The following is a 17,633-nucleotide window of genomic DNA, read 5'->3' on the forward strand; positions in this document are numbered from 1 at the left end:
TCACAAACCTCCATCCATAGTTCATCAGGCACTCTGTCTATCAGATCTAGTCCCTTCAATCTATTTCTCACTTCCACTATATAGTCATAAGGGATTTGATTTAGGTCATACCTGAATGGTCTAGTGGTTTTCCCTGCTTTCTTCAATTTCACTCTGAATTTGGCAATAAGGAGTTCATGGTCTGAGCCACAGTCAGCTCCTGGTCTTGTTTTTGCTGACTGTACAGAGCTTCTCCATCTTTGGCTACAAAGAATATAATCAATCTGATTTCAGTGTTGACCATCTGGTGATGTCCATGTGTAGACACTTCTCTTGTGTTGTTGGAAGAGGGTGTTTGCTGTGACCAGTGCGTTCTCTTGGCAGAACTCTATTAGCCTTTGCCCTGCTTCATTCCGTACTCCAAGGCCACATTTGCCTGTTACTTCAGGTGTTTCTTGACTTCCTACTTTTGGATTCCAGTCCCCTATAATGAAAAGGACATCCTTTTTGGGTGTTAGTTCTAAAAGGTCTTCTGGGTCTACACAGAACCGTTCAACTTCAGCTTCTTCAGCGTTACTGGTTGGGGCCTAGGTTTCGATTACCGTGGTATTGAATGGTTTGCCTTGGAAACGAACAGAGATCATTCTGTCATGTTTGAGATTGCATCCAAGTGCTACATTTTGGACTCTTTTGTTGACCATGATGGCTACTCCATTTCTTCTAAGGGATTCCTGCCCACAGTAGTAGATATAATGGTCATCTGAGTTAAATTCACCCATTCCTGTCCATTTCAGTTTGCTGATTCCTAGAATGTTGACATTCACTCTTGCCATCTCCTGTTTGACCACTTCCAATTTGCCTTGATTCATGGACCTCACATTCCTGGTTCCTGTGCAATATTGCTCTTTACAGCATCGGACCTTGCTTCTGTTACCAGTCACATCCACAACTGTGTCTTGTTTTTGCTTTGGCTCCATCCCTTCATTCTTTGTGGAGTTATTTCTCCACTGATCTCCAGTAGCATACTAGGCACCTACCGACCTGGGGAGTTCCTCTTTCAGTATCCTATCATTTTGCCTTTTCATACTGTTCATGGGGTTCTCACGGCAAGAATACTGAAGTGGTTTGCCATTCCCTTCTCCAGTGGACCACATTCTGTCACGAGGAGATACCCCTCGTCCGAGGTAAGGAGCAGCGGCTGCGCTTTGCTGGAGCAGCCATAAAGAGATATCCCACGTCCAAGGTAAGCGAAACCCAAGTAAGATGGTAGGTGTTGTGAGAGGGCATGAAAGGGCAGACACCCTGAAGCCATAATCAGAGAAAACTAGCCGATCTGATCACATGGACCACAGTCTTGTCTAACTCAATGAAACTACGCCGTGCTGTGTGGGGCCACCCAGGACGGACGGGTCATGGTGGAGAGGTTATGTTATTAGGGACAATCAAATTTAGAATCTTCATCTTCTTGCTGGACTGAACTTGTATCAGTATGAGATGCTCCTTTTTATTGCTAGTAATGCTTCTTACTTTAGACATTATTGGACAGTGATATTGCCACATCAGTTTTCTGTCCTTGTTTGCCTGGGTATCTTTTACTTTCACCTGTCTGTGGTCTTCCATCTTTACACGTACCTCTGTGAATAGTGTATGGTTTTAATTTTAATCAGTTTGACCCTTTTTATCTTTCAATGAGAGTATTTGCTCTGTTTATAATTTTGATATTTCAGTGTGTAGGTACCATGTTGCTGTTTGTTTTCTGCTCGTCCCACCTATTCTGTGTCCTTCTCTCGTGCTTTCTGTTAGAAGGATGAAGTGTTTTTCTAGGTCTGTACGCCTCTGTCAGGTGATCGGGTGTACATTCGCAGATACAGCGTGTGTTCTACATTCAAGTCTAACTTAGTATTTTTACTGCCTCCCTGACACGACTGTTTCCTCCTTGTCACTGTTATCCTTTAAAATTTTAGGTATATTTTTGGCATTATCATCATCGTAGAGTTAATATTTACCCTCACTGTTACCTCACTGTTGGTCTTTACTTGTTTTTTATACTTCTGTCAGAGACTACTTTTCTTTCTCCCAAAGAACTGCCTTAATATTTTTTAGTTCGTGTCTGTGGGTGATGAGCTGTCTCATTTCCATTTGCCCTAAAAGTCTTTATTTTGCTTTCACTTTGTAAGGGTGTTTTTGTTGGGTATAGAATTCCAGGTTGGTTGGTATTTGTTTTTCAGCATTTCACAGGCGCCAGTCCATTATCTCCTGACTTCCTTGTTCTTGAAATGTCAGCCCTCAGGGTTGCTGTGCCATTAAAAGCCTCGCCTTTTTCCTCTGAGCGCTTGAATATTTTCTTCTTGCCTTAGGCACCCGCAGAGCTGCTGAAACCAATGTGTGGTTTTCATTTTTGAGTCAATGATCTGATTCTCCAGCCAACTCTTGCCCCCGCCCCTGTCAGTCAGTTCAGTCACTCCGTGTCTGACCCTTTGCGACCCCATGGACTGCAGCGCACCATGCCTCCCCATCCATCACCAACTCCTGGATCCTGCCCAAGCTCATGTCCATCGAGTCAGTGATGCCATCCAACCGTCTCATCCTCTGTCATCCCCTTCTCCTCCTGCCTTCAGTCTTCCCCAGCATCAGGTTCTTTTCCAAAGAGTCAGTTCTTCGTATCAGGTGGCCAAAGTATTGGAGCTTCAGCATCCGTCTTTCCAATGAATATTCAGGACTGATTTGCTTGAGGATGGACTGGTTGGATCTCCTTGCAGTCCACAGGGCTCTCAAGAGTCTTCTCCAACACCACAGTTCAGAAGCATCGATTCTTTGGCGTTCAGCCTTCTTCCCGGGCCAACTCTCACATCCATACATGACTACTGGAAAAACCATAGCTTTGACTAAATGAACCTTTGTCGGCAAAGTAATGTCTCTGCTTTTTAATGTGCGGTCTAGGTTGGTCATAGCTTTCCTTCCAAGGAGCTAGCGTCTTTTAATGTCACCATCTGCAGTCATTTGGGAGCCCAAGAAAATACAGTCTGTCACTGTTTCCATTGTTTCCCCATTTATTTGCCAGGAAGTGATGGAGCCAGATGGCATGACCTTCATTTTTTGAATGTTGAGTTTTATGCAAGCTTCCTCACTCTCCTCTTTCACTTTCATTAAGAGGCTCTTTAGTTTCAACCCCTGGAGGCATTTCTTATTCCCCTTTCTGTCTTTTCTCTCCCATGAGGGGCCTCATTTATAGTTTTTAACAACATAGTTTAACAAGCGGGCTCCTTCCATATGTTCTAAACTTTTTTCCCTCTTATATATATATTTTTAACTGATCCATCCTTCAGTTCACTGATCCTCTCTTCAGCTGTGTCCAATTTGATGTTAAGACCAGAGACTGAGTTCTTAAATTCGGTCACTGTTATTTTAAAGTTCTAGCATCGGTTTTGATTCTCAGAAATTTTTCCTTTTGTCAGGTATATTTTTGAACTGGTGAAGTTTGCATCTGATACCTCTAGTATACCTGTGATATGCTGATATACAACTAACACCTCTGGATCTGTTTCAGTTCTATTTCTCTTGGTGCTGTTTGTTGTCACACCCTTTTTTGCTTCTTTGGTTGCATGTTGGACATTATGTTTGGAAAACCCTAGAGGTTCTGGTGATGCTGTCTTCTCCAGAGTTTCTTCTGATGCAGACCTCTAGTGGGGACAGAGCTCTCTGTTCACTCAGGGCCTGAGTGCCTTGAGGCTGGGGGGTCCTTGTAAGCTGAGTCTCAGCAGCCATCACCCACTTTCCCTCCCTGACCCCAGGGAGGAGCCCTGCAGCATCTCCGTCTGGAAGTCTGGGGTGCCTCCCAGGACCCCCCTTCTTGGCAGGTCCTGAAGCCCACCGTCTGTCTTCTGAGCACCACGAGGTGATGGATACTCAGCGCTCAGCCGATTTGGGCAGAGTGTTGGGTACATTTTCTGTGCCTCCCTTTTCTTGGGGAGCTTGATCTCTAACACCCGGACTGACATGTCAGGCCTGCACTCAAATTTTTGTCTTCCCAGCCCAAGGGACCATCCAGAGCTGTGTTAGCCAGTCCCCTCTGCTTGACTTTCTCCCTGCCTTTTCTTCGCAGAGTCAGCTTTATTCAGATGCCCCGAGGGAAGGAGCAGCCCTCTCAGACTCCAGCTCCCTCACTGAGCTTCCCTTATTTTGATATCTTGGATTGTGACTGCCTAAGGACTCTTTACTGCCAAATTCAGACTTAAATTGAAGACAGTAGGGAAAACCACTAGACCATTCAGGTATGACCTAAATCAAATCCCTTATGGCTATACAGTGGAAGTGAGAAATACATTGAAGGGACTAGATCAGATAGACAGAGTGCCTGATGAACTATGGATGGAGGTTTGTGACACTGTACAGGAGACAGGGATCAAGACCATCCCCATGGAAAAGAAATGCAAAAAGGCAAAATGGTTGTCTGAGGAGGCCTTACAAATAGCTGTGAAAAGAAGAGAAGTGAAAAGCAAAGGAGAAAAGGAAAGATATTCCCATTTGAATGCAGAGTTCCAAAGAATAGCAAGGAGAGATAAGAAAGCCTTCCTCAGTGATCAATGCAAAGAAATAGAGGAAAACAACAGAATGCGAAAGACTACAGATCTCTTCAAGAAAATGAGAGATACCAAGGGAACATTTCATGCAAAGATGGGTTCGATAAAGGACCGAAATGGTATGGACCTAACAGAAGCAGAAGATATTAAGAAGAGCTGGCAAGAATACACAGAAGCACTGTACAAAAAAGATCTTTACGACCCAGATGATCACCATGGTGTGATCGCTCACCTAGAGCCAGACATCCTGGAATGTGAAGTCAGGTGGGCCTTAGAAAGCATCACTATGAACAAAGCTAGTGGAGGTGATGGAATTCCAGTTGGGCTATTTCAAATCCTGGAAGATGATGCTGTGAAAGTGCTGCACTCAATATGCCAGCAAATTTGGAAAACTCAGCAGTGGCCACAGGACTGGAAAAGGTCCGTTTTCATTCCAATCCCAAAGAAAGTCAATCCCAAAGAATGCTCAAACTACCGCATGTTTGCACTCATCTGACACGCTAGTAGATCCCTCATGGCTCAGATGGTAAAGTGTTTGTGTACAATACAGATGACCCGGGTTCGATCCCTGGGTTGGGAAGATCCCCTGGAGAAGTAAATGGCAATGACCAAGCTCAGGGTGAGAGTGAGGGGCAGCCAGCGCGGCAGCCAGCATCCTCACTGGCATGGGTTCTGGGGACGCTCTTGAGTTCAGGGGTGCCCTTGAGTTCAGGGGTGCCCTTTCAGTAGCCTCATTGGAGGCTTGTTTCAGGGGTGGAGGGGGCAGAAGCCCCCTTAGAAGATGTGCTCATTCCTAGCGGTGGTGGTTTCTGAAGCAGTTTATACTGTTCGGTTCGACTGTGACCCAGTACATTGCAGGGTCATGTTTGACGTTGGGCCTGAGCGGTGGGAACGGCCTTCCTTCTCCCGCACCCCACACTCACCTGCCATCTTTTTGGCAGCCCTTCCCCCCTCTCTGCACCCTTGATGGTGGGCCTGAGCCCAGCCCCCCTGTTACCACGGAGCCCCTTGTGACGGAGTGGGTTCCAGGTTCCGGGCTCCTGGGAGACGTGCTGGAGGCAGAGCCTTCGTGCCATTTCTTCTTGAGACGCTGGTGCTGGTGGTCATAGTGTGAGAGAGCGGTGTGTGAGAGCGGTGTGTGTGAGAGCGGTGTGTGAGAGCGGTGTGTGAGAGAGCGGTGTGTGAGAGCGGTGTGTGAGAGCGGTGTGTGTGAGAGAGCAGAGTGTGTGAGAGCGGTGTGTGAGAGAGCGGTGTGTGTGAGATCGGTGGTCGTAGTGTGAGATCGGTGGTGATAGCTCAGGTGCTGAGGTAACTGCCTGGGAAACAGCGGTTGCCCCCGAGTGGGGGGCTGCCCCCATCCACGAGGATGGGTCGCAGAAGGGCCCGCCTATGGGCGCTTTTCCAATGCTGCAACCCCAAGGCAAAGGCCAAGAAGACGAAGAAGTTGGCCTCGACCCAAGTCCTGGAGGCAGAGTGTCCTGAGGTGAGAGCAGCCAGGGACTGGGCCCATCAGATTGGCCCTCACCCGATGAAGCGTTGGGGTTGTGTTTCATTTGTTAGCATGGCCGTGGGCCCTGCCAGCCAGGGCGTTTTGGCCTTCGTGCGCAGGATCGACCCCAGCAGGTTGACTTTGTTAGAGGTTGTGCAGGTGCTGCGTGGAGGATGGGCGGGGGGCCCACAAGAAGGGATACAGTGGCTGGAACAGTCTCTGGGGCATCTGGATCGAGCTAGAGAGTCAGTCCTTGAAGCAGAGAGGCTAAGCCCCTTAATGTCTCCCGTCTTACAAAGCACAGACCAGTGTGTCCAGCATGTTAATAATGGGTACCTACTGCTTACGTGTGTAACATATACCCTCATGGCTTCACATGTCTACTACATGCCTCTTACAAGTGTTGGGCAGTGTTCTAGGTGCTGAATACTCAGTATGTAGTGGGGGATATGTAAGCCACGGTTTTTTTACTTGTACAAAGAAAAATGGAAGAATGAAAGTCTCGTTGTGGTTCGGTTTGAGCAAGTTCACCACGTGGATGGCCCCGCGTGCACACAAATTGTGATAAAATACATATAACACGAATTTAACATTTTAGCCAGTTTATTGAATGACTGGGTGATTTCAGTGGAGTCAGGCTAGCAGATGGCCTTGGTGTGCCATCAGCCTCTTTCCCAGAGGAACACTCCAAAACCTGGTGGCCTTGTAGATCTTCCCTTTCTTCTTCACTCTCCTCAGGGGTCCTAGGTCACTTGTCTGCGTGTCGTTTAAGAATCTGTTTATCCATTTTGTTGTTTGGTTTATGTTTAGGAAAGTTTCTCAGACTTCCCTGGGTCTGGAGAAGGCAGGCTGGATTCCGGGTTCTCTTCTCCGCGTGCCTGCCAGGTCGAGGCGGAGGTTGAAGGCCAGTCTGAGTTGTGCTTGTCTGTGTGGTCTTGGGGTCAGCGGACCCTCTTTTCTCCGGAGGGGCAGGGAGATCCTTTGTGTGGAGCCTGGAGAGACTTGATAGGGTCAGCCTTCACGGTCTCGCTCTCTTTTTCACTTGTGTTTGCATTTAGTTACCTCCTCATTTAACTGTTTTCTAGGAGTTGGGAACATATAATGAAGAACTGAAGGTGTGCAGGGAGCAGCTTCTTGCCAGAGAAGAAGAAATTGCTCAGCTGAGAGCAGAGAGGAACAACACCAGGGTCAGTAGGCGGAGTCTCCCGTGCTGACCTGTGCCCGCGGGGCTCACCACTGGGCTCCTTGTTGCTGTCTTTAAAGTCTGTCTGGTTTTCAAGTCATTTTTCACATCTTCCCACTGGGCAGACCGAGGTGGATCAGCTTGGGGTTCTCATAGTTTGCTTCAAATTTATGATGAGAGCGAATGTAATTTTAGTACATTTGAGGGGGAGTTCTCTTAACTTCCATTTTTGGCCATGCTACAGTTTATGTGGGATCTTAGATCCCCGACCAGGGATTAAAACCCATGAGCCCTGCAGAAGTGTGGAGTCTTAACTCCTGGGCCACTGGGGAAGTCCACTCTAACTTTAGACTGAACTGGCGGGATTCCGACGTGCCTTAGCATGGTTTTGGCTTTAGCGTGAGGCTGAGAGGAGTTCTCGGCCCTGAATTCAAGTGTGAGGTTGAAGGTGCTCCTTTGACCCCTCCCTGCAGCTGCTGCTGGAACACCTGGAGCTCCTCGTTTCCCGGTATGTACCATCCCTCCGGATGACGGCGGACAAGCAGCAGGCGCAGTCCCCAGCCGGCATGATCAGCGAGGTGGAGGTGCTCAGGGCGCTGAAGTTTCTATTTGAGCACCACAAGGCCCTGGACGAGAAGGTACCAGCCACCCGGCCGGCCTGCATTTGTACACTTGCTGCCTGGTCAGGTGGATGATGCACGTATTTATGGAACTAGTTGACTTTTGAGCTTCTTGAATTCTTGTGAATACAGTTTTTCTGTAAGAAGTCAGAGTTTTATATGGTTTAACAGCATTGCCTGAGTACACACTCAGCCTTATCCGAGTCTTATACAACCCTGTGGACTGTAGTCCAACACATCCTCTCTTCCTGGGACTTCCCAGGCAAGAATACTGGAGTGGGTGGCCATCTTCTACTCCAGGGGATCTTCCCGACCCAGGGATCCAACCTGCCCTCTCGAATTGGCAGGCGGATTCTTTACCACTGAGCCACCTGGGAAGCCCCCAGTTAAAAGTATTAGTTGGCATAAATGTCTCAAGATTTATTATCTTCTGGCTATCAATTTGCAATTAAAAACTGGGTAATAGAATGGTTTTAGGATAACATTTTTTCCCTCTCCAACTGAGAGTTTAAAGCTGTGAATAAGCAGATTGAGATCATTGTCGTTGAGATCAATGAGAGACACTGGGTGTATTCTGTTACAGTGGCCATATCATCAGGTGAGTATACAGGAAGAAGTGCACTAACGTATATGCCCAGATCAACACACAGTGACTCGGCCCCTTTTATTTCAGTTGAGACAGCAGGCCCGCGTGCCGGCCACCGTGGCCCAGGCCTTCGAAAGAGACGAAGGCGTGTCTGACGGCGAGGGCGACGGGGTCACCCTCCTCAGCTCGGCTGTTCAGCTGCCGCCCAGTGGGCAGGCTGATGCCAGGACTCTTCCTGCGATTCTTCAGGAGAAGCTGGACGCCACCAACCAAGAGATCCGGTGGGTGTGCCCGAACTCAGCTCCCCAGAAACTGGGCTTCTCCGAGGAGCTGTCTTGTCCTAGACGAAGTCTGAGTGTTCCATAGTGAGAACACTGACTACAGGCCTGCTTCAAGGATTTTCAGTTCTGAGATCGCCCTTGATGAGAGAGCTGAGTCAGCCAGGGCGTTCTGTCCACAGCTGGTGTCAGCACTCTGTGGGCGGGGGGTCTTGTGGGGTGTCCCCCCACAGCTCTGAGCCCCAAGGTGGGAGACGTGCCGAGGTGGTTCCCCTGTGGCCCGTGAACCCACCAGCACTGAGGGTTCGCCCTCGTGTGTCCCTCGGAGCCTCCCATGCTCTGGTGAGAAGCACCTGGAACAGAAAAGCTGAGGTTTGGGGTTGGCAAATTCCCCTCAGATCCGCAGTTTCCTTTTTAACTTAACACAGTGTGAAGATTGGCTTCTTGTAAGACACTGGTCCAAGGACATGTGTTTGAGTTTTTCTCAACTCATCAGTATGTTTAAGATGTTTTCTTTAGACACCGTCTTGGCAGTTATAACAGTTTACAAAGCGGGATAGAATCCGAAGGCCCGCCTCGTGGTGAGCAGGGGGCCCTGGGTCTGGGTGCAGCCGGGCGGCCGGGGGCCCCGAGGCCTGCCTGGGCCACACCCGCACAGCCGTGCCTCCTGTCCTGAGGTTCCGTTCAGAGTGGCCGCGGGCCGGTGACCCTGCGCAGGACCCGGCAGAGCTGCTGCTCGGATTGTTCTCGTCACGTCAGCCCAGGCCGAGGTGCCCGTTCCTGTTGGCCGAGCGCGGGGGGTTCAGGCGGAAGGCAGGGGTGAGCGGCACAACCAGCAAACGCAGGTGGTGCCGCCTGCACTTTTGGCGCCGACACAGACTGCTTTCTGGGCCGTGTTTGAGCACAGACGAGCTCAGAAAGGTTGTCTTTCCCCGTCCCCGCAGGAAATATGGAACGGTTAACATATTAATGTTTCTATTTTTACAGCACGTTGTCAGGTAAAAGTTATTTTTCCTTATGCAATATGTTGACTTGATCTAAGTGGTAAATTCTGTCCTTCAACTTGTCACCAGTGAAAATCTTTCAGGACATATAAGTAGTGAAACTGGAGAGGTTACGACCTGCAAGAATCTTGTATTTTTGTTAAAAAATAATTTTATATGCATAATCTAATACTTAAACTGCTATATAAAATCATCCATGACACATTAGGGGAGAAGAGCCGTCACCGTAAATTCTAGGTGAATGCGGCACATTGACATGAATCCAGAAACTCTCACAAAGCTGGGGGAGAACTTCATCAAGTGATGTGTTGGTACATATACACCCTTAAAAAAAAAAAGATCAACTCAGCACTTCATCTGGTCTGGAGATTTGTGTTTAGAAAGTCAAGCTTGTTTGTGAATCGCTGTTTTGATGGTGCAGAGTTCCTGATTCTCAGTGGAAAAGACTCGAGGCCCTGATGTGCACCTCAGCCCTGAGAGCAGGGATGGTGAAGGTTGTCCACTTCAGCTGTCTCCTCACAGGGAGAGAGTCGCCACCCAGGCCCCGTCAGAATGTTAGAGTAAATGAGTCAAATCAAACGTGAATGATCAGGGGCCAGTTTGTAAGACTCAATGCTAAGTTATACTAAGTTTGAGAATATTCAAAAGAGGGAAAGTCGAACCTTTTTGCTGCGATGTTAATTGAGCACCTGTTCCTGGAATTTGCTAATCATGACACAGAATGCAAGCCCAAATTTGTTGTCCAGACACGTTCCTGTGCTGACAAAGGCAGGTGACGAGTTTTGCTCTCTCTTAGGTGGATCCAAGAAGAGGAGAACACCGAGCAGCGGGCCAAGGAGACTGAGAGCAGGGTGGGCAAGGCGAGCTCAGGCAGCCTTCGTCGTTTTAAATCAGTGAGCTCCCTCGACCTGTATTTTGCCTCCTCGCTTGCCAGCTCCTGCCCGCCCAGCAGTGTGCCCGCCACGCCCCGAATGAGGCGTCGAAGGCCAGCGCGGAACATAGACCGGCTGGGCTTCATGCCTCTGGTATGTGTCTGCCTCCTCCCTGCCACGTCCCTCCCCCAGCATACTGGTTTTCTTTTTTTGTTTGTTTTTTGTTTTCTTGTCTTTTTACCCAGAAGAAAATCAGGTACATTTTCCACACTCAGAGGTCTATGATTTTTAAAACTGCCTAGTCTTTAATCATTCCGTAATCGCACAGTGACCAGTTAGTCTTGATATTTGGACCACCGGCTTAGCACGTCATCATGAGCTCAGCCAGAGCCTGCCTCTGTAAAGCTGGGCCTGGCCTGTGCTGGGCGCAGCAGCTGCAGGAAAGTTTCTGTTCTCAGGGAGCAGACAACTTTGTGAAAGTTCTCATGGCAGTTCTCATGGCGTGTGAAAACCGTGCAGCACATTTTCCACTGGGGATGCCTGGCTGCACGGTGCAGGGCATGCGGTGGGAAGAAAACCAAAAATCTAAACTGGTCTGCTTGCTGATGGACCTGGCCGCGCACTCAGGCCCGCTCTGCGTGTGAAACCAGGTTCAAAGCCCGGTGCCCCAGGGCCCCAGGGAAGAAGTTGGGCTTCCTCACTCTCCCGAGTCTGAAAACGGGATGACGACCTAGGGCTTTTGGTGACAGAGTGTGCGGCTCTAAAGCGCCTGGTCCAGCTTTCTTGCGTGTGTAGCTTAGGTTTCTGAGTGCATTGCTGTTTACCTCATGAAATCACGTTTACAACCCTCTGCTTTGTACCTGCACATGTATTATCACTTTTTTCTGTTACCACCCATTTCATGTTAGCTGCATTGTTGGTCAGCATATCATTAAATTAACTGTGAATCATTTTAGATGCATGTGAAGTGGTAACTAGTCCATTTTGTGGGCTTTTGACACATTTATATAATTTGCGTCTTTGGCTAATTAGTTGATATTTAAAATTCTTGATGATTTCTCTGTGGTTTCGTGCTTGATTTCTTTCCGAGTATTTGTAAAAGAACAGTTGTGTATATTTTGTCCTTGTTGTTGGAGTTCTCTGACGGTGTGTCTGCTTTCATCATTGGTTTGGATTTCCTGTCTCATCCTGTTGTCTGTTTAGCCGTCGTCAATCCAGAGCCCAGCCTCCCGTCCCCCCAACCCCAGGCTGTAGTTTCCCCATCCATCTCCCCTCCCGTCCTCCCACTTGCTCTGGTCTCTGCAGTGCTGTGTCCACAGTGTGTGTCCCTTTAGTCGTGTTTGTGCTTTTCTTCATGGCTCATTAAATGGTGTTTTTCCCCCATAGCAGTAAGTTTGAATTATTGTATCACTATGCAGTTACAAGCATAATGTAGATGGATCATACACTACATAACCTGTGCAATTTATAAATGAGAGTATGCTTACATAAAAAAATGATCCTCTAAGTGTAGAATTAATGGGCTTTTGACACAATCTCCTTTCTGTGTTGATGCTTGTTTTTAAGACTGTAAATCTCATCAGCTTTTGCATGGTTAATGTCTCTACTAGACTCTTTTACAAAGTATCTTCTATGGTTCATCAAATGTGAAGACTCTACCTGCTATTATGCTAGCTTTCATTCTTACACATTTTCATACGGTACCTGCTTTAATGAATTTATTTTCAGAAGTTTTAAATCAAATTCTAGGTAAGGATTTTACATTAATGTCCAATAGGTGGTGAGATTTGTTCAGTGTTAAACTAGGTATTATGGTAACTTCCTCATCAGTTAAATTACTATTTGAAAGTATAACATGTTTTTTATTAAGAGAAATAAGTTATAGAGAAGTTTGGCTGAGAACAGACAGCTGTTGAGGCCCTTTGTTGTACAGAATGCTCTGCTTTAATAAATCACGATGTTCTAACAAAATTGTATCTTCCTGAGTCATAATTTATAGTGTTTCTCTAGTAAATCTTGAATAGCTTATTTAACTTCTCTGGTCAAAAAAAAAAAAAAAAAAAAAAGTTCTGTTTCCAGCTACTGTTCTCTAAGTCTTAATGTCAATTATAGGTTTGCCATCATTTTTGCTTTCCTGTATTTGCCTATACTGATTCTTGCATTTTTAGCTTCAAAGTCGCAATCAACCTGGTTTCTCTCCATTTCTTTGCATGCATCTATCAGCCTAGTTAATTAAGGAAGCATCATCGAAAGGTAAACTATTTAGTAATTTAGCATGGCTTTGTTTCTCTGTGAAGTGTTAAAGAGTGCTTATTGAGTCACGTGACGGAACACTGTGTGGTTATGTACCGGTGAATAATTGATGTTTTAATGGAAGTTTTGAAACTCACCCACCACTTAAAATATGCTGATGGTTCTGTTGGAAATCGGTCATTCGATGAGACAATTGTAACTGTTTCCCTTTCTGCCACTTGTTTGCTTTCTAATCATCTCATGCTTATTTATAATAGACATAGTAGTATTTATTATGTTTAAAAAAATTTTTTTTTTGGCCATGCTGCACAGCTTATGGGATCTTAATTCCCCAACCAGGGATCAAACCTGTGTCCCGGCAGTGAAAGTGCCAAGTCCTAACGTCTGGACCACCATGGAATTTCCGCTTAGTGTTTTCTTAAAAGCAATGACTGAATCAGAGCCATAGGTGTTAGATTTGGGGGAAGCCCTCTAATGACGGGGGTAGCAGTGTGCAGGAGACTCTGCCCGCCAGGCACCGTGTCGAGTGCTTTCCGAGCCTGTCATCTAATCCCGCAGACACCCAGGTGAGGTCCAGGCTGCTGTTATCCCCATTCAGCAGACGTGGACACTGAGGCTTAGAGAGGCCGGGCCCCGTGCCCAGGCTCACACACCCAGCAGTGCGGTGCAGACTCGTCTGATCAGAGCCTGGACACTTAACCGTGGGGCCGTCCAGCCCGCTTTCCTCCAGAGGCTCTCGTGTCCCTCACAGCGTCCCTGATGGAGGGAGCGGCAGGAGGGAGCTCGCTGCCTCTCCCCTCTGGTCCCTCGGATGAGCCCCTGTTGTTGGAGTCCAGTGCCCCGAGGGCTGGCCGTCCTTGTCCCTCTCCCGCTCCCAGCCCACTGACCGACCACTCTGGGGACCTTCCCGCAGGACTCGGGCAGCCACGCTCCAGTTCAGGCAGCTCAGTGCCTGGGAGCCCTTCTGCTGGGCACAGCGGAGCTGCTCTGTCAGCCTGGGGCTGGTGGCCTGGGTGTGCCGCTCACCGGCTCTGTGACCTGCTCTGCCCTCCTGTTACGTGAGGACACGGTCCTGCCCATCCTAGTCACGTGGGCACCAGGGGGGCGGGCTTCCCTCCTGAAGGAGGGCGGCCAAGCTGGGGGCCCAGAGCCCTTCCTCAGGAGGAGGCCCGGGGAAGGGGCTGGCCGCGGTCCCTGACTTTGAGGCAGGTGTTTGTCTCCCCTGAGTCCATGGTCAACCCAGGCGTGTCACTTCCCCGCTCTGTTCTGTGTTGTTTTCTGATTTTTATAAATGCTTCTTGTAACTTGAATTTGAGATTGACCCCTGTTCAGTTCTGTGGGGATAATTTCTAGCCTCTGTAGCCTTCTGTTGCCTGAGGGTTCTTGTTAGAGATCAGGGGAGGGTGCAGTTTATCCAGCCACTGTTAAACGGGCTCAGCTGTATTTTGCACTGAGTCACTTTGTTGGCATCAAGCTTCTGTGGGGCTGCAGTGGATCAGTATTCTTTACAGAATCCCGTTCCAAAGGCACAGGTTAGTTGGTTAAAACAACACACTCGTTGTTTATAAAAATACTTGCCGTGCATGTTTCTACGGACTTCCCCTGGCTTAACCACAGACCCAAATGTGTAAGTGAGACCTGTCTGGACCCTGAAGGGGTTAATCTGTTCCCCACACTGTTGCCACCACTGTCTTTCCTTTCCTCACACCTGGGACCAGCGGAAAAGCTGGGACTCCAGGAGAGATCATCTTTTTTTTTCCTTTTAATTAGTTTATTTTTTAATTGAAGGATAATTGCTTTACAGAATTTTGTTCTTTTCTGTCAAACCTCAACATGAATTGGCCATAGGTATACATATATCCCTTCCCTTTTGGACCTCCCTCCCATTTTCCTCCCTATCCCACCGCTCTAGGTTGCTACAAGATCATCTCTTAGTGAAGACCTAGGGGTGCTTTATGTAGACCACAGTGAGCAAATTACACTGAATTGCGTGTAAGCACCTCACTGTGTAGCCCCAGTCGTATGTTACAGAGAAATATGAGCCAGACACATGGTGTTCGCATGACGGGTTAGGTACCTTTCCTGTGTTTCACTTGGTGTCACGGGTTCCAGTAACCTGCATCATCACTACAAATGATCTTGGGTGGTGGTACAAGCTGTTTCCTTTTCTCCTTCAAACAGAAAGGTCTGGAAGGCTTGCTGAGAGGTTCCTTACCCTTGCTAGTGGTGCTTCTGAGCAGCATCTGGCGATGAGCACAGTCCTTTCATCAGGGCAGTTGGTGCCATGCAGGGTTCATGGGGCTGGCGTCGCTCTGCTGTCCTGCCCGGCGGGGCCATCTGGTCGCCCCATTCCAGGGAGGGCGGAGCCCCGCTGCGGGGAGGCTCCGGTCCGGGGTCTCTGCACTCAGTCAGGTGCTCTCACTGCCCCACGCCCCGCTTCTCTACAAGACAGTCCTTTAAGATGGCATTAAGCGAGTACAAGGCATTTTTTTGTACTTGGCGGATAGCATAGCTAATAGATTTTCAAATATGTTTGTGGTTATAATGTAAGGCCTGTATGATTGCCTTTTTTGACACAGTCTCTTGTTAGCCAATTTTACACTTAGCTCATTCCCTCAGATGCCAGCTCTACGGGAAGAGGTGCAAAATGACAAGACAACCATCACTTCTGAAACCTCGAGCCCTGCCTCGCCTGAGTCTCTTCGGCTGGAGCAGCTGCACACGGGGGCGCTGTGCGCGGAGGACATCAGGGACGCCCGCAAGTAAGGGGCCTGCGCGCCTCGTCAGTTTCAGGAGCCCTGCGCCTCTTGTCTTGAAAGAGGTGGAAGGATGGTTTTAAAGGAATCGCACTGGATGCGGTTCCTGTGTTTAGTGGTGAACTTCAGATGCTGGGGGAAAAGAGCTCAGGGACCTCAGTGATTTTAGAAAGTGTCCATCTCTGCGGATTGACTCCTGTGGGAGCTTTCTTCCTGCTCTTGCTAGAGGTCTCCCTGTCTGGGGCGCGTTCCTGATGGTGATGGCCCCGTGCCTCTCAGGTTCGCTCTTGAGGGTCCCTCCCTTTTCCTCAAGGGTCTCCTCTCAGGAGACTCTGTCCCCTCCTGTGGCTGACACTGTCCTCATTCGACCACCACCTGCTGAACTCCCGGCCTGAGCCAGGAAGCCCCCGACGGAGGGCACGAGTGGTCTCCTGAACAGCAGCCCTGCACGGTGACCGTCGCTCTCCTGCCACGGCCGGGGACGGTCACCCTGCGGGAGGCGGGGGGAGCTGCCCAGAGCTGGGGAGCTCGACTTCTCTGGGAGCCTCATCACCTGACAAGCGGTGACCCTGAGGGAGGGTCGGAGCGCCCTCTGCACCGGCTGGTCTGGAGTCAAGCCCTCCTCGGGGGCAGCTCCAGTCAGAGACTCTCAGCTTCCCGGGGCCGATGTCTGTGGCCGGGAGCCCCCATTGCTCGTGTGGAGTGTGGTTGGTGAAGCAGACGCCACTGTCTGCTCGAGGTGGAGGCACGGGTGTTGCTGGTGGCCGGTTCTATCAGTCGGTCTTGGGGAGGGGTGTGTGTTTGCACGAGGGCGCTGGTTAAAGGGCGTTTTCTCTCCCCAAAGCTCGACGGACTCTCAGGACGGCCCCGGGGGCAACCCCAGCATCAACAGCAGCCAGGACTCCATGGACAAAGCCCCAAAGAAGAAGGGCATCAGGTGCTCCATCGGCCGCTTGTTTGGCAAGAAGGAAAGGGGCCGGCCTGGACACCCCGGCAAGGAGGCCTTAGGACCAGGTGGGTGCTTCCCCGTTGAGAGGAGGAGGGCCTGCAGGCATGTCCCTTCTGTGTCTCCCCCGCTGTCCCATGAGGCTCCTGTCACTCACGCTCGGGGTCCTCCTGGGAGCAGGAGCGGAGGAGGCGTCTGTCTTCTGGGTGGGTCCGAGATGATCGGATGAGTTAATGAGTGGGTGGGTGGGTGGATGGATGGATAGATTAGTGAGTGGATGGATTGATGAACCGATGGCTGGCTCGATGGGTGGATGGAATTTGTGAGTGGATGGATGGATGGATGGATTAGTGAGTGGATGGATGGATGAACAGATGGCTGGCTGGATAGGTGGATGAACGGAGGATGGAATGAAGAAAGCAGATGTTTATACTCCAGTGCTAGAAACATATTCTGTGAAGTTGATTGAGTAGGAGCTGGCAATGATTGTTTCCCCCAGAACACTGACAAGTGTTTGGAAACGGCCCAAGTGTTCATCAGTGAGGGGTGAGGTACAATCTGTGGACACCCTGCAAGGAACAGGCCCTCCTCCTCCTTCCTGCTAACTTCCCCATCCCCAGGAGCTCTCAGGGGTTCTGCCCATGTCCCCACCCCACCCCACAGCCACACAGGTCCTCCTCGGGTCTCCTCATCACACAGTGTTATCATCAGGCCCCATCTCGCTCGGCTTCATCTCCTTGAGGATAGAGTATGTTCATGCCTCTTCAGGCAGATATGTGTGAGTGTCTTGTTTGTGCTGGGTGTGGGAATTACAGGGGTAAGTAAACCAGATGTGGTCTGGACCACAGTTAAGTGACAAGAGAGAAAAAGGAGCAGGTTATTAAATGCTATCCCTCTTATTAATAAATACAACGCTGAGATGGTGGTGCATTGCTTATATACCAGATGCTGGATGTGCCCCTTCCCAAGCAGGTGCTGCCACCTCCCCATTTACAGAGGAAGACACAGTGATGGTCACGCGGTCAGGGAGTGGTGAGGGCAGCTTCACACCCACGCAGTGGGACCATGCACTTTGCCGAGCCCCAGC

The 17,633-nt window shown here is 49.3% G+C and overlaps 1 protein-coding gene across 1 annotated transcript; it reads left to right on the forward strand.

Annotated features, from left to right (window-relative positions):
* The first annotated feature begins 1,209 nt into the window (after positions 1 to 1,209).
* Positions 1,210 to 11,280, forward strand: LOC122672946 (liprin-alpha-1-like). Its single transcript, XM_043870457.1, has 5 exons — positions 1,210 to 1,222; positions 7,134 to 7,235; positions 7,705 to 7,869; positions 8,525 to 8,718; positions 10,516 to 11,280. The coding sequence occupies exons 3-5, from the start codon at positions 7,759 to 7,761 to the stop codon at positions 10,874 to 10,876; spliced, it is 666 nt and encodes a 221-aa protein (XP_043726392.1). The 5' UTR covers positions 1,210 to 1,222; positions 7,134 to 7,235; positions 7,705 to 7,758; the 3' UTR covers positions 10,877 to 11,280.
* Positions 11,281 to 17,633: the final 6,353 nt, after the last annotated feature.

This window comes from Cervus elaphus, chromosome 16 (genome assembly GCF_910594005.1).
Source record: "Cervus elaphus chromosome 16, mCerEla1.1, whole genome shotgun sequence".
Classification (NCBI taxonomy): domain Eukaryota; kingdom Metazoa; phylum Chordata; class Mammalia; order Artiodactyla; family Cervidae; genus Cervus; species Cervus elaphus.

Coding starts and splice junctions, on each gene's coding strand:
- LOC122672946 (XM_043870457.1), top strand. CDS start 7,759: ATGACGGCGGACAAGCAGCAGGCGCAGTCCCCAGCCGGCATGATCAGC. Junction 7,870..8,524: donor ACAAGGCCCTGGACGAGAAG/GTACCAGCCACC, acceptor CTTTTATTTCAG/TTGAGACAGCAGGCCCGCGT. Junction 8,719..10,515: donor GCCACCAACCAAGAGATCCG/GTGGGTGTGCCC, acceptor GCTCTCTCTTAG/GTGGATCCAAGAAGAGGAGA.